This window comes from Cherax quadricarinatus, chromosome 22 (assembly GCF_038502225.1).
Source record: "Cherax quadricarinatus isolate ZL_2023a chromosome 22, ASM3850222v1, whole genome shotgun sequence".
NCBI classification, from domain to species: Eukaryota; Metazoa; Arthropoda; class Malacostraca; order Decapoda; family Parastacidae; genus Cherax; species Cherax quadricarinatus.
The window spans coordinates 22,389,470-22,405,573 of NC_091313.1; the positions used below are offsets into that span (position 1 = coordinate 22,389,470).

The 16,104-nt window shown below is 39.7% G+C and overlaps 1 protein-coding gene across 4 annotated transcripts in view; it reads right to left on the minus strand.

Annotated features, from left to right (window-relative positions):
- The window catches only part of LOC128689588 (probable ATP-dependent RNA helicase vasa-like), a 168,046-nt gene that overhangs the window by 40,960 nt on the left and 110,982 nt on the right, over window positions 1-16,104 (minus strand). For all 4 annotated transcript variants that reach the window (XM_070087544.1, XM_070087545.1, XM_070087543.1 and 1 more), the window contains one exon: window positions 12,214-12,438. In XM_070087544.1, the coding sequence (XP_069943645.1) occupies window positions 12,214-12,438 (225 nt within the window). The remainder of the gene's footprint in view (window positions 1-12,213; window positions 12,439-16,104) is intronic.

The following is a 16,104-nucleotide window of genomic DNA, read 5'->3' on the forward strand; positions in this document are numbered from 1 at the left end:
TGGTAGTGGTGATGGTGGTAGTGGTGATGGTGGTAGTGGTGATGGTGGTAGTGGTGGTGATGGTGGTAGTGGTGATGGTAGTGGTGGTGGTAGTTGTGGTGATGGTGGTAGTTGTGGTGATGGTGGTAGTGGTAGTGATGGTGGTAGTGATGGTGGTAGTGATGGTGGTAGTGGTGGTGATGGTGGTAGTGGTGGTGATGGTGGTAGTGGTGGTGGTAGTGATGGTGGTGGTGGTAGTGATGGTGGTGGTGGTGGTGGTAGTGATGGTGGTGGTGGTAGTGATGGTGGTAGTGGTAGTGATGGTGGTAGTGGTAGTGATGGTGGAAGTGATGGTAGTGATGGTGGTAATGATGGTGGTAGTGGTGGTAGTGATGGTGGTAGTGATGGTGGTAGTGGTGGTGATGGTGGTGGTGGTGGTGATGGTGGTGGTGGTAGTGATGGTGGTGGTGGTAGTGATGGTGGTGGTGGTAGTGATGGTGGTAGTGATGGTGATGGTGGTAGTGATGGTGATGGTGGTAGTGATGGTGGTGGTGGTAGTGATGGTGGTGGTGGTAGTGATGGTGGTGGTGGTAGTGATGGTGGTGGTGGTAGTGATGGTGGTGGTGGTAGTGATGGTGGTGGTGGTAGTGATGGTGGTGGTGGTAGTGATGGTGGTGGTGGTAGTGATGGTGGTGGTGGTAGTGATGGTGGTGGTGGTAGTGATGGTGGTGGTGGTAGTGATGGTGGTGGTGGTAGTGATGGTGGTGGTGGTAGTGATGGTGGTGGTGGTAGTGATGGTGGTGGTGGTAGTGATGGTGGTGGTGGTAGTGATGGTGGTGGTGGTAGTGATGGTGGTGGTGGTAGTGATGGTGGTGGTGGTAGTGATGGTGGTGGTGGTAGTGATGGTGGTGGTGGTAGTGATGGTGGTGGTGGTAGTGATGGTGGTGGTGGTAGTGATGGTGGTGGTGGTAGTGATGGTGGTGGTGGTAGTGATGGTGGTGGTGGTAGTGATGGTGGTGGTGGTAGTGATGGTGGTGGTGGTAGTGATGGTGGTGGTGGTAGTGATGGTGGTAGTGGTAGTGATGGTGGTGGTGGTAGTGATGGTGGTGGTGGTAGTGATGGTGGTGGTGGTAGTGATGGTGGTGGTGGTAGTGATGGTGGTAGTGGTAGTGATGGTGGTAGTGCTGGTGGTGGTGGTAGTGATGGTGGTAGTGGTAGTGATGGTGGTAGTGGTAGTGATGGTGGTAGTGGTAGTGATGGTGGTAGTGGTAGTGATGGTGGTAGTGGTAGTGATGGTGGTAGTGGTAGTGATGGTGGTGGTGGTAGTGATGGTGGTAGTGGTAGTGATGGTGGTAGTGGTAGTGATGGTGGTAGTGGTAGTGATGGTGGTAGTGGTAGTGGTAGTGGTAGTGATGGTGGTAGTGGTAGTGATGGAGATAACCTCTCCTCCCTGTCTTCCATACTCCAACAAGTCTTCAATAAAGGTATGTAATAATGATTTAAATGTTCATTTATCCATTTCATTGGTCATTTTATTTAGTTCTCATTGTTTTCTGTATGTAAAACCATAGTTAATCTTTAAAAAATGTATTTTTTGTTAATACAGTTGACCCCAAGTTTCGTGATTAATCCGTTCCAGAGAGTCTCCTTAATGGCAAATTTCATGATTGGTGAAACCATTTTCCCAGGAGAAATAATGGAAATCCAATTAATCCGTTTCAGACCCCCAAAAGTATTAACAAAAAATATATTTTTTTTTAAAGATTAAATATAGATATACATACAGAAAACAATGACAAATGAATATAAAGCACTAATAAAATGGATAAATGAACATTAACAACACACCTTTATTGAAGATTCTTGTCGGTGTATGGCAGACAGGAGGGGAGAGAGAGAGAGAGGAGAGTTATAATGCTTCAATATGACGCTAGTATCATCTCTACGGTTTATTTATCCATCACAATTCATCTAATATGACATAATAAACAATATTAATAACACATGTGCAACATCTGGATATCTTTATTGCAGACGTTTCGCCATCCAGTGGCTTTATCAATACAGATTCTAGGACATAATATAAGACAGTAGAACTATATACAAAAGATGAGGTAATCAGTCCCTCAGCCTTGGAGTTAGTGTTCACAGCATTGTGGTGGAGGAGAATCTGGAGCAAAGGCAAGAAGACTGGCGGTTATATAGGCGTCAGTGGATAAGGATATGTAGCAGGCGAGGGCATAGTCACTGGTAGGCGGGATTCCCCAGTGGAAGTAGAAATTGTGACTATGCCCTCGTCTGCTACACGTCCTTATCCACTGATGCCTATATAACCGCCAGTCTTCTTGCCTTTGCTCCAGATTCTCCTCCACCACGATGCTGTGAACACTAACTCCAAGGCTGAGGGACTGATTACCTCACCTTTTGTGTATAGTTCTACAGTCTTCTATTATGTCCTAGAATCTGTATTGATAAAGCCACTGGATGGCGAAACGTCTACAATAAAGATATCCAGATGTTGCACATGTGTCTTAACTTTCACATTGTCGGTATTTTATACCTTTCTTGCACAATATTAATAACATAAAAACATGATATATACTCTAGAATGAATAAAATATGTCATAACATATGAGAGGAGGTGGTGGTGGTGTTGGGCTTATAAGGGCCACTGAGAGAAGTCGTACATATTAGTGGTAGTGGAGGCGGCAGCAGAAGCCACCAACACTGTTCACACTGGAACAATGTACGTAATTTATAAATAAAAAATATTTACAGTTGAATTTATGAATAAGAAATATTTACACCTGAATTTATAAATAAGAAAGATTTACACTTACCGTGGAGATGTTAGTTTAATTAGCTTGATGGAAGAGATGCTGGCAGAGGTTTAGGGTGGTGGAAGATAAAAGGGCGTCATATGTTCAGTGGCTCTATACACCAACAACATTGGAAAGTTACTTTCATGTCTTTTTCTATCTCTTAATTACTTAACTTACTTGTTACACTGTTAATGCTACACTATCGCTGGCTGGCGCTATAGCCATTATCGATACCTGCTGCTTTTGTATTGTACATATCGCAGAATCGCTGAATCACCGAAGAAGGCACATTCTCCCCTCTCTCTTCCTAGTCCAATTTGGTACTTTGCTACGAGTTTTTTCTTGAATTCTATCGTGTTTCTTTCCTTCTTTACCAAAGGCCTGGCACTAGCTTTCTTTGGGCCATGGTGGCTTATCTAACAGTTGCAAGCACAAAAAACAATGGATTATTATGAAATGTATCCTATGAACCTGTGGGGTGATGGTCACTCATTGATAAACAATGGCACACAGTCTGAATAGTGCAGGAGACTGGCTTCGTGTGCATGCTGACACTGGGATGCCGCTCCGATGTGTACCAGATGGTCGCCGAATCACAAGGCTAATCATGAACTGTGAGGCTATATTTTGCCGAAAAAAGTTCCTGAAAGTCTGATTTCATGAAAGTCACGGCCGCAAAAAGGCAGGGGTCCACTGTAGTACTTTTGGGTATCTGGAATGGATTAATTGTATTTACATTATTTCTTATGGGAAATATTTCTTCGGTTTTAGGCCATTTTGGATTTAGGCCGACCTTCTGGAAAGGATTACAGCCGAAATCCAGGGTTCCACTGTACATCAATGATCTTTCCAACATTTTTTTTTTTTTTTAACAAGTCGGCTGTCTCCCACCGAGGCAGGGTCACCCAAAAATAAAGCAAATCCCCAAAAAGAAAATATTTTCATCATCATTCAACACTTTCACCTCACTCACACATAATCACTGTTTTTGCAGAGGTGCTCAGAACACAACATTTTAGAAGCATATACGTATAAAGATACACAACATATCCCACCAAACTGCCAATATCCCAAACCCCTCCTTTAGACTGCAAGCACTGTACTTCCCATTTCCAGGACTCAAGTCTGGCTATATAAAAATAACCAGTTTTCTTGAATCTCTTCACTAAATATTACCCTGCTCACACTCCAACAGATTGCCAGGTCCCAAATACCATTTGTCTCCATTCACTCCTATCAAACACGCTCACGCATGCCTGCTGGAAGTCCAAGCTCCTCGCCCACAAAACCACCCTAACCCCTTCCTTCCAACCTTTTCAAGGACTTCCCCTACAGATTTAAACGCTCTTCATGTTATTCTACTTTGATCCATTCTCTCTAAATGACCAAACCACCTCAACAACCCCTCTTCAGCCCTCTGACTAATACTTTTATTAACTCCACACCTTCTCCTAATTTCCACACTCCGAATTTTCTGCATAATATTTACACTACACACTGCCCTTAGACAGGACATCTCCACTGCCTCCAACCGCCTCCTCGCTGCTGCATTCACAATCCATGCTTCACACCCATATAAGAGTGTTGGTACTACTATACAGTGGACCCCCGCATAGCGACCTTAATCCGTGCAAGAGGGCTGGCTGTTATGCGAAATGTTCGCTATGTGAATGAATTTTCCCCATAAGAAATAATGGAAATCAAATTAATCCGTGCAAGACACCCAAAAGTTTGAAAAAAAAAATTTTACCACATGAAATATACATTTTCCTACACACAAAGAGAAGGATACATGCACAATAGTAGAGTAGTACATGCACAATATATATTGTGCATGTACTACTCTACTAAATGAAGAATAAATGACACTTACCTTTATTGAAGATGCAGCAATGACTGATGAGACACTGTGTCCTGGGAGTGCCTTTTCCTCCTGAGTACTGTAGGTCCTGTTTGGTATTTTCTTCCAGAACAGGCCTTATCACACTGTGTATGTCACTACGATTCTTAAATCTCTCAAACCAACCTTTGCTGGCTCTAAATTCACCAATATGAGCACTAGTTCCAGGCATTTTCCCTGTTCACCTGGGTGTTAGTTGACTGGTGTGGGTTGCATCCTGGGAGACAAGATTAAGGACCCCAATGGAAATAAGTTAGACAGTCTTCGATGACACTGACTTTTTTGGGCTATCCTGGGTGGCAAATCCTCTGGGGTTAATTGTTTCTTGGTATTCTCAATAAGCCACACCAACAACGGTGCTACAGCAGCAGCAGCAGCAGCTGACGATGTTACAGCAGCAGCAGACGATGCTACAGCAGCAACAGACGATGCTACAGCAGCAGCAGACGATGCTACAGCAGCAGCAGATGATGCTACAGCAGCAGCAGACGGTACTACAGCAGCAGGAGCAGCTGACGGTGGTACAGCAGCAGCAGCTGACAGTGCAGCAGCAGCTGACGGTGATACAGCAGCAGCAGCAGCTGTACCACCAATAGTAGCGATGGTTGATTGGGGTTTATTATACAACCTGGCCAGCTCGGAGACACGCACTCCACTTTCATACTTATCAATGATCTTTTTCTTCATCTCCATAGTAATTCTCACCCTTATTGCTGTAGGGTTGGCACTAGAAGCTTTCTTGGGGCCCATGGTCACTTATTTTCCAGAAAAAAATCACCAAAAACACTGTAATAATACAAAATGTTCCGATTGTATGCTTGGATGTTACCGCGGAGGCTGGCTGGTAAACAATGCCACCCGCGGAACATGTGAGCGTGGCTCAGGCCGCACATTGGACGCGTCTCGGACGAAGGCCGCTGAGCGGGTTTTTGGGCGCTATGCGGGGCAAAATTTTAGCGATCAAAGCGTCCGCTATGCGGATTGTCCGCTATGCAAGGCGTCCGTTATGCGGGGGTCCACTGTACTTCCATACATTCCCTTCTTTGCCTCCATAGATAACGTTTTTTGTCTCCACATATACTTCAATGCACCACTCTCCTTTTTTCCCTCAATTCTATGATTAACCTCATCCTTCATAAATCCATCTGCCAACACGTCAACTCCCAAGTATCTGAAAACATTCACTTCTTCCATACTCCTCCCTAATTTGATATCCAATTTTTTTTTATCTAAATCATTTGATACCCTCATCACCTTACTCTTTTCTATGTTCACTTTCAACTTTCTACCTTTACACACACTCCCAAACTCATCCACTAACCTTTGCAATTTTTCTTTAGAATCTCCCATGAGCACAGTATCATCAGCAAAAAGCAACTGTGTCAATTCCCATTTTGTAGTTGATTCCCCATAATTTAACCCTTTGACTGTCGCAGCCGTATATATACGTCTTACGAGGTACCGTGTTTGACGTATATATACTCATAAATTCTAGTGGCTTCAAATCAAGTAGGAGAAAGCTGGTAGGCCCACATGTGAGAGAATGGGTCTGTGTGGTCAGTGTGCACCATATAAAAAAATCCTGGAGCACGCAGTGCATAATGAGAAAAAAAAAAACGCCGACCATTTTTTTTAATTAACCCTTTGACTGTCGAAGGGCCAAATCCTGAAGTTGCTTCTGGTGTCGCAAAATATTCGAAAAAAAAAAAAATTATTTTTTCTTATGAAATGATAGAGAATCTTTTCCCGATTGTAAAGACACCAAAAAAACGAAATTTGATGGAAAACTGACGGAATTACGCTCTCGCGAAGTTAGCGACTTCGGCGATATTTAAAAATCGGCAATTTCGCCCACTTTGAGCCCTATTTTCGGCTAATTCCGTTATTCCAATCAACCAAACTCATAACTATTTCTTCAGAACTCTATTTTTTCTATCGATTGAGTACAAGAAACTGCCCATTTACCGATTTCAACTACCCAATAACATGGTCAGAAATTTGCAATTTGGCCAATTTCACGAAAATTAAAAAATTCGACAATTTCAAAATAAGGTCCAGAATGAACAATGCAGACATTCCTGGCTCTAAAATAACATTTTCTTTGTTCATCAGTCATGTCTCCAGGTCCCTGTGATATTACTCTTGCTTTTTATTTTGAAATTTTATTCAAACAAAAAATAGAAGATTTACTGTTATGCAGACTACTGCAATACTGTAATAATTGTAAAAATTACATCAACCCATTCATGACTGCGTATTAGAATGGCTATTTGAACATTTATTGGACAATGACATCATTTGTTCACTTTTGAACATCGGCAAAAATCAAACATTTCCTGTACTTTGTGCTCCATTTCCAGGTTCTTTTTATAGTAAAATTAATCAACATCACCTCCATTTCTATAATATAGTTTCCATTCTATCAAATGAGACCAAGAAAACGAGAATACAACCACAAATACTATACGAAAATAGACCACAAAGTCGGCATTTTAATTAAAAAAAAAACGGTCGGAGTTTTTTTTTTCTCATTATGCACTGCGTGCTCCAGGATTTTTTTTATGTGGTGCACACTGACCACACAGACCCATTCTCTCACATGTGGGCCTACTAGCTTTCTCCTGCCTGATTTGAAGCCGCTAGAATTTATGAGTATATATACGTCAAACACGGTACCTCGCAAACGTATATATACGGCCGCGACAGTCAAAGGGTTAAAATGCTGAATTTGTGGTCTATTTTCGTATAGTATTCATAGTTGTATTCTCGTTTTCTTGGTCTAATTTGATAGGATGGAAAACATGTTATAGAAGTAGAGGTGATTTTGAATGATTTTTCTATAACAAGAACCTGGAAATGGATCTCAATCTAGGGAAAATGTTTGATTTTTGCCGATGTTCAAAAGTAAACAAATGATGTCATTGTCCAATAAATGTCCAACTAGCTATTCTAATATGCAGTCATGAATGGGTTGATGTTATTTATACAATTATTACAGTATTGCAGTAGTCTGCATAATAGTAAGTCTTCTATTTTTTGTTTGAATAAAAATTCAAAATAGAAAGCAAGAGTAATATCAGAGGGGCCTGGAGACATGACTGATGAACAAAGAAAATGTTATTTTAGAGCCAGGAATGTCTGCATTGTTCATTCTGGACCTTATTTTGAAATTGTCATATTTTTTAATTTTCGTGAAATTGGCCAAATTGCAAATTTCTGACCACATTATTGGGTAGTTGAAATCGGTAAATGGGCATTTTTTTGTGCTCAATCAATAGAAAAAATGGAGTTCTAAAGAAATAGCTATGAGTTTGGTCGACTGGAACAATGTAATTAGCCGAAAATAGGGCTCAAAGTGGGCAAAATCGCCGATTTGTAAATATCGCCGAGGTCGCTAACTTCACGAGAGCATAATTCAGTCAGTTTTCCATCAAATTTCGTTTTTTTAGTGTCTTTACAATCGGGAAAAGATTCTCTATCATTTTATAAGAAAAAATATTTTTTTTTTTTTTGAAATTTTGCGACACCAGGAGACACCTCAGGATTGGGGGTTGCGACAGTCAAAGGGTTAATCCCACCCCTCTCCCGAACACCCTACCATTTACTTTCTTTTCAACCCCATCTATAAATATATTAAACAACCATGTTGACATTACACATCCCTGTCTAAGACCTACTTTTACTGGGAAGTAGTCTCCCTCTCTTCTACACACCCTAACCTGAGCTTCACTATCCTCGTAAAAACTCTTTACAGCATTTAGTAACTTACCACCTATTTCATATACTTGTAACATCTGCCATATTGCTCCCCTATCCACTATCATATGACTTTTCTAAATCCACAAATGCAATAAAAACTTCCCTAACTTTATCTAAATACTGTTCACATATGTGCCTCAATGTAAACACTTGATCTTCACATCCCCTACCCACTCTAAAACCTCCCTGCTCATCAGCAATCCTACATATCTGAGCAAATTAGACCTGTTCTCACTGCAGATGACACAACTTTTGTCATCTCACATCTTAATCTGAATTCCCTCAACAACAGTGCTAATGAAGAACTCTTAAATGAAATCAACCTGGATGATTACCAACAAACTCACACTTTTGAGAAGACCTTCTACATTATGTTTGGGAACAAAGTAATGAATGTCCAACTAAACGTTATGATTAAAGGTTTTCTCACTGCTAAACAAAATGAAGGAAAATTCCTAGGACTGTACCTCACCTGCAACTTGAAATTCAACACCCACATGCAACACATTACAAAAAAGTATCCAGAACAGTTGGCATCCTCTCCAAGATACGTTACTATGTACCTCAAACAGTCCTAATTACATTATACTATTTTCTAATCAATCCCTACCTCACCTATGCTGTGTATCTGTAGATCCACCACAGCAACTCACCTTAAGCCAATGTAACAGCAAAAAGTGGTACTACGAATGATCACCCCAATCTACCACCAGATGACACATCCCCACTCTTTAAAGAACTAAGCCTACTTAACATACAAAAAATTCACTCATACAGGTTGGCCATCACTGGGACGTGAAGTGTGCCGGATCAGTGAGTTTACTGGATTACAGAGTAGTTAGGTTAGAATACACTTAATTAACTTATCAACAGAGACTCTTTCTGCTACATCTTCCTCATTTTCATCACTGCTTTCTCCTCTACTGACTTTCTACTGTGGATTTACAACTATCTGCACAATTTCCGAGTCAGTATAATGATGAAATTTGAAATTATGCTAGCCGAAATTAGTGTCGGATTACTGATGAAACTGGATAACTGACTGCCAGATTAGTGATGGCTGACCTGTATTGCTGCACATACACGACAAATTCTAATAGCCATCCTGCCTTGAAACTCTTTCTTGATGGATGCAACAGAAATCATAGGCATAGTACTAGACAAAAATTTCTATGATGTTCCCTGCATCCAGCTTAACCTTGGCAAAAACTCAATGTTCATAAAAGGACCTAAAATTCTGTTAAACTCTACCAAAAAACTCCACTCTCTCTCTTCTGTCAGCCACTTCAAAGCTACTGTTAAAAAACATCTCCTTTCCCTAATGTAATCCTAACAATTATTTTTATTTTAACAAGCTGGTTGTCTCCCACCCAGGCAGGGTGACCTAAAAATAGGAACACTTTCACCATCACTTACACTATCACTGTCTTGCCAGAGCCATGAAGATACAACAGTTTAGATGTACCTCTAAACAGCAAATAACTCAAACCCCTCCTTCAGATTGCAGGAGGGGTTTGGGTTCCCACCTCCAGGACTCAAATCCAGCTAACCAATTTTCTTGAATCCCTTCACAAAATATTACCCAACAGCTCATCAGGTCTCAAAACCATTTGTCTCCACTCACTCTTATCTAACATGCTCATACATGCCTGCTGTATGTCCAAGCCCGTTGCACATAAAACCTATTTTACCCCATCCCTCCATCATTTCCCAGGACAACCCCTACCCCATCTTTCCTCCACTAGTTTTGTACACCCTCCAAGTCCATCCTCTCTAAACAACCAAACCACCTCACTGACTACACTTCAGCCCTCTGGATAACACTTTTAGTAACTCTGCACATCCTCCTAATCTCCAAACCATGAATTTGCTACACAATATTTATGCAACACATTGCCCTCAGACACATCTTCAATGCTTTCAGCCTCCTTGCTGCAACATTCGCAACCCAAAATTCACGCCCATATAAAAGTGTTGGTAATTAAGTGATTATAGCTTAAATGAGTTCTGTACAGATACTAAGGGCCTGGGACATATTAACAGCATAATATGAAGGATACCTAATTTTTAAAAACTGCATTAATTTCTCAATATACAGTGGAACCTCGAGTTTCGGCCGTAATCTGCTCCAGAAGCTCAGCCAAAACTCAAATTGTTCGAAAGTCAAAGCAATATTTCCCATAAGAAATAGTGCAAATCCAATTAATCCGTTCCAGACACCCAAAAATATTCACAAAAAATTAATTTAAAGAAAAAAATAGTTTTACATACAGAAAAAATAAAAAAAATAAATATCAATAAATATAAACATTACATACCTTTATTGAAGACTCTTGTTGGCTTATGGAAGACAGGGAACATGCGAGTTTCTTTCAAAACAGGACAAGTTACTCCTTCAATATGACGCTAATATCAACTCTACGGCTTATTTATCAATCACAACTGATCTAATATGACATAATAAAAGCAGTGTTGTCAGTGACCCTATATACCTCCAATAACATGGGAGGAGTTAGTTTCGTGTCTTTTTCTATCGCTTAATTTACTTGCTACACTGTTAATGCTATACTTTATCGCTGGCTGGCGCTATAGCCTTTATCGACTCCTGCTGCTTTAGTATCGTACATATTGTAGAATCACTGAAGAAGGCACATTCTTCCCTCTCTCTCTCTCTCTCTCTCTCTTCCTCCTCCACTTCCGTACTTTGCTACAATTTCTTTCTTCAATTCTATCGCCGTTCCTCACTTTCTTTACCAAAGGGCTGGCACTAGAAAGTTTCTTTGGGATCATGGTTCATTACATAGCAGTCGTACTCAATCAAAACACACACACACACACACACACAAAAAATGGATTATTGTGAAATGTCTGGATGAAAGCAGAGGGAGATGTTTACTCGAGAAGATACAGTCAGACTGACCCACAACGCATGCATGGGATGCTTTGTGTGGGCGCAGGTGGGCAGACAGGTCTGGTATGGTGGCCAAAACTAAAGGTACTCTTCGAAACTCAAGACAAAATTTAGCTGAAAAAAGTGACCAAAACTCAAAACGGCCTAAACTTGGGTGGCTGAAACTCGAAGTTCCACTGTGCAGTATTACATTATTTTCAGATATTGTACTATACAGTGGTCCCTTGAGTAATGATGGGCTGGAGGTATGATAATTCTGAGTTACAACTTACCCTCAAGGGAATTTACTCTTGAGTTGCGATGAAAAATCCGAGACGTGGTATGCATTTGTGATTTAATTACACCATGTTTACTGTTACTAATTCATTATGACCCCTTAAGCATTCAGTAAAAAGACAATTTATCTGAAGATCAAACAAGTAATAGTGAGAAAAACATGATGCAAGAGTTAAAATTAGTGCATTCATACATGAATCTAGCTTTTCACAGCCAACCATCAGTATTACCACCAAGCAAAAATACATTATAAAAGACTAAGCAGCTGACAAATCTAAGCTTGTGAGAAAAAAACAGGGAAATTATCATGAGATGGATAGACTGTTGTTAATGTGGATAAGAGAGGCAGATGGAAGGTGATACAGTTCCTACAAGTTATATTTGTGAATGTGGAAGTCCAAGGTATAGTAAAAGCTGAAATTCCAGGGTACTGGAACGAACTACCATAAAACCACGTAATCTAGGGTTTGAGCTACAATACAGCTTCTGGAATGAATTAATACAAAAACTCAAGGGACCACCATGCTAATTTAACATACACCACACTAGTTTTGGTGTTTACTCACTGAATCAGGATATGTGGCACTAAACATCATGGTTTGGCGCTCACCCACTTTTGGCATAGTCGAGTGATTTGTGAGACTTGACATGTCTTGTTCAAAACCCATATCCAACATACGGTCTGCTTCATCGAAAATGAGAAATTTTAGTTTCTCAAAACTTATCTTTCCCTTTGATACAATATCCAATAACCTTCCTGGGGTGGCCATTATAATGGGATTCTCATTTTCCTGTTAAAAGAATAAAAACAAATATGACAAGCACTTTGACTATCTATACATGTATATGAGATATGGTTCAAGCAAGTAAGTAAATTTATTCAGGTATACACAAATACAGTTACATAGAATTATCATACATAGCAGCATATGTGTAGAGAACCTAGGATAACCCAAAAAAGTCAGACAGAGTGACTTATTTCCATTGGGGTCCTTTAAAAAGTACAGGTATTTCATTACAGCAGGCCCTTATATTACACGGATTTGGCACGTTTTGGTTATTACACTATTGAAAAAATTGCGGCATAATTTTATAAAACACACTGTAAAATTAACTTAACACGATTTGGTTTGCAAGGAGAAAAAATTTAGAGTGTCACCCGTGGAATATTTCCCTAGCTCAGGCCGCTACTTTGATGTGAGTGAGACCACTGTCTCCATTTTGTACAATTAAAAAGAAACGAGATAAATATACGAGTCTGTGATGAATAACTGACTGACTTATTTGACAGACTGACTTGAATTTAGACTTTTTCACTGAAGAGGACCCTGACAAATCTAGAAGCAGTGCTCTGAAATGGTGTCTAATGCAGCTGATGCCTTTCTATCAGCTATATTATGTATTGCAGGTTAAAATAGCCCTGAAATCCATAACAGAATTTATGCACACTCCAGTACAGCCATTAACTTCAGTACTAGAACCTCTACCATCCACTTCACCCTAGTAGGGCCACAGCATAATTCTCAACTCTCTTCACAATCATCGACAAACACCAGCACCCACAATTTAATGCAAAAAATATTATTTCTGTTGCACTTGTAGTCTTAATCAGTAAAAACAAATCATGACAATGAACAACAATTACATATTCACTTTTATTTTTGTAAGATCTGGAGTCTAAAAACAAGTTGTTTGGCTTTTTTTTTCAGGACTCCCAAGAATGTATACCTGGAGAGGGTTTCGAGGGTCAACGCTCCCGCGGCCCAGTTCCTCAGTTTATCTAACAAGGATTTATCTAACACAGTACATATTATCAGGAACATAACTACCGTGTAATATAAGGGTCTACTATATTTTTAAAATGGACATACTGGACACATTCAAATCACAATTTTTGTCTGATAAAATTACAGTATGAAAAAGCAGTCTAGTAGAAGAACTTTGGCGAATAATTTATTGACATTACATTCATGGGGAAAGTGTTAAACACTAAAAGTCATAAGAAAATATTCTATTTTTATATATACTAAACCCTTAACATTTATTTACAGCAATTGTTGGAGAAATATTGAAGTAAAAATGTTACATCCAAAGAAGAGCTTAGTGTGAAAAATTGATTGTTTTTTTTTAAGAAATACCTAAGAGTTAGCCAGCTTTTAAGGGTTTCAAGAGGTTTTAACTCAAAATACTACTCCACCACTAACGATATTAATACAAATATGAGCTGACGTGTCGGCGGATGGATTTATGAAGGATGAGGTTAATCATAGAATTGATCAGGGAAAAAAAGGTGAGTGGTGCATTGAGGTATATGTGGAGACAAAAAACATTATCTATGGAGGCAAAGAAGGGAATGTATGAAAGTATAGTAGTACCAACACTCTTATATGGGTGTGAAGCTTGGGTTGTGAATGCAGCAGCGAGGAGGCGGTTGGAGGCAGTGGAGATGTCCTGTCTAAGGGCAATGTTTAGTGTAAATATTATGCAGAAAATTCGGAGTGTAGAAATTAGGAGAAGGTGTGGAGTTAATAAAAGTATTAGTCAAGAGGGGTTGTTGAGGTGGTTTGGTCATTTAGAGAGAATGGATCAAAGTAGAATAACATGGAGAGCGTATAAATCTGTAGGGGAAGGAAGGCGGGGTATGGGTCGTCCTCGAGAAGGTTGGAGGGAGGGGGTAAAGGAGGTTTTGTGGGCGAGGGGCTTGGACTTCCAGCAAGCGTGCGTGAGCGTGTTAGATAGGAGTGGATGGAGATGAATGGTATTTGGGACCTGATGATCTGCTGGAGTGTGAGCAGGGTAATATTTAGTGAAGGGATTCAGGGAAACCTGTTATTTTTATACAGCCGGACTTGAGTCCTGGAAATGGGAAGTACAATGCCTGCACTCTAAAGGAGGGGTTCGGGATATTAGCAGTTTGGAGGGATATCTTGTGTATCTTTATAGGTATATGCTTCAAAACTTTTGTGTTCTGGGCACCTCTGCAAAAACAGTGATTATGTGTGAGTGATGTGAAAGAGTTGAATGATGATGAAAGTATTTTCTTTTTAGGGATTTTCTTTCTTTTTTTGGGTCACCCTGTCTCGGTGGGAGACGGGCGATTTGTTAAAAAAATAAAAAAAAAAAGTGTTTAACCCTTTCACTGGTGGTGCCGTAATATTACGCCAAAACTCTAGAGGCTTCCAAACTTGCAGAAGAAAGCTATTAGGCATACATGTGAGAGAATGGGTCTGAGTGGTCAGTGTGCACAATATAAAAAAAATATCCTGCAGCATGCAGTGCATGAGAAAAAAAAAACTGTTTTTGGTTTAAAACACTGATTTTGAGGTGTATTTTTGTATGGTATTTATAGATGTAGTCTCATTTTCTTGGTCTCGTTTGACAGAATGCAAGATATACTACAGAAATAGAGATGATTTTGAAAGGTTTACAGACTAAAAGTACCTTGAAGTTAAGCTCAAAGTAGCAGAAATGTTCGATTTTTGCCGAAGTTCAAGAATAAACAAATCACGTCATGCGTCCAATGTATATCAACTGCAGGGACTAATATGCTTTCACAAATGCGCTGATATTATTTATACCATTTTTACAATAATGCAGTAGACTGTATAACAGTAAATCTGTAATATAAGAGGGGCCTGGAGATGTGACTAATGAACAGAGAATGTTATTTTAGTGCCAGGAATCGTTAATTCTGGACCCTATTTTGAAATTGGGCTCACTTGAATTGTGTATGAAACTGGCCAAATTACCAATTTCTGGTCACTTTATTGGTACAGTTAAATTTGGTAAATAGCCAGTTTCTTGTACTCAATTAACAGAACAAATGGAGTTCTAGCAAAACAGGTATGAGTTTGGTCGACTGGAACAACGGAATTGGCTGAAAATAGGGCTCAACGTGGGCGAAATCACCAATGCATCAATATCGCTGAGTGCTAAATTCATGAGAGTGCTATTCCCCAAGTTTTCCATCAAATTTTGTACTTTTGTGACATTACCATCGAAAAAAATTTTCTCTATCATTTCAAAAGTATATATTTTTTTAAATCCTTCGACACTGAGAGCAAGTCTGTGAAGAGGGGTCTCGACAGTTAACCCTTAAACGGTCCAAACAGATTGACGTTCAAATTCGTAGTGCTACAAAAGTAGATCTACTTTTTTTTACATATTTTCAAATATAACAAAAAAAAAATATATAAAAGTTTTTTTACACGTTTTCACATGTAAAACAAAAACAAAAAAAAAAGATCTAAATATTTTTACATACTTTCAGATGTTGAAAAAACGTATATATACGTTTGGACCATTTAAGGGTTAAAGGGTTAACCCTTTTACTGTCGCGGCCGTATATATACGTCTTACGAGGTACCGTGTTTGACGTATATATACTCAAATTCTAGCAGCTTCAAATCAAGAAGGAGAAAGCTGGTAGGCCCACATGCGAGAGAATGGGTCTGTGT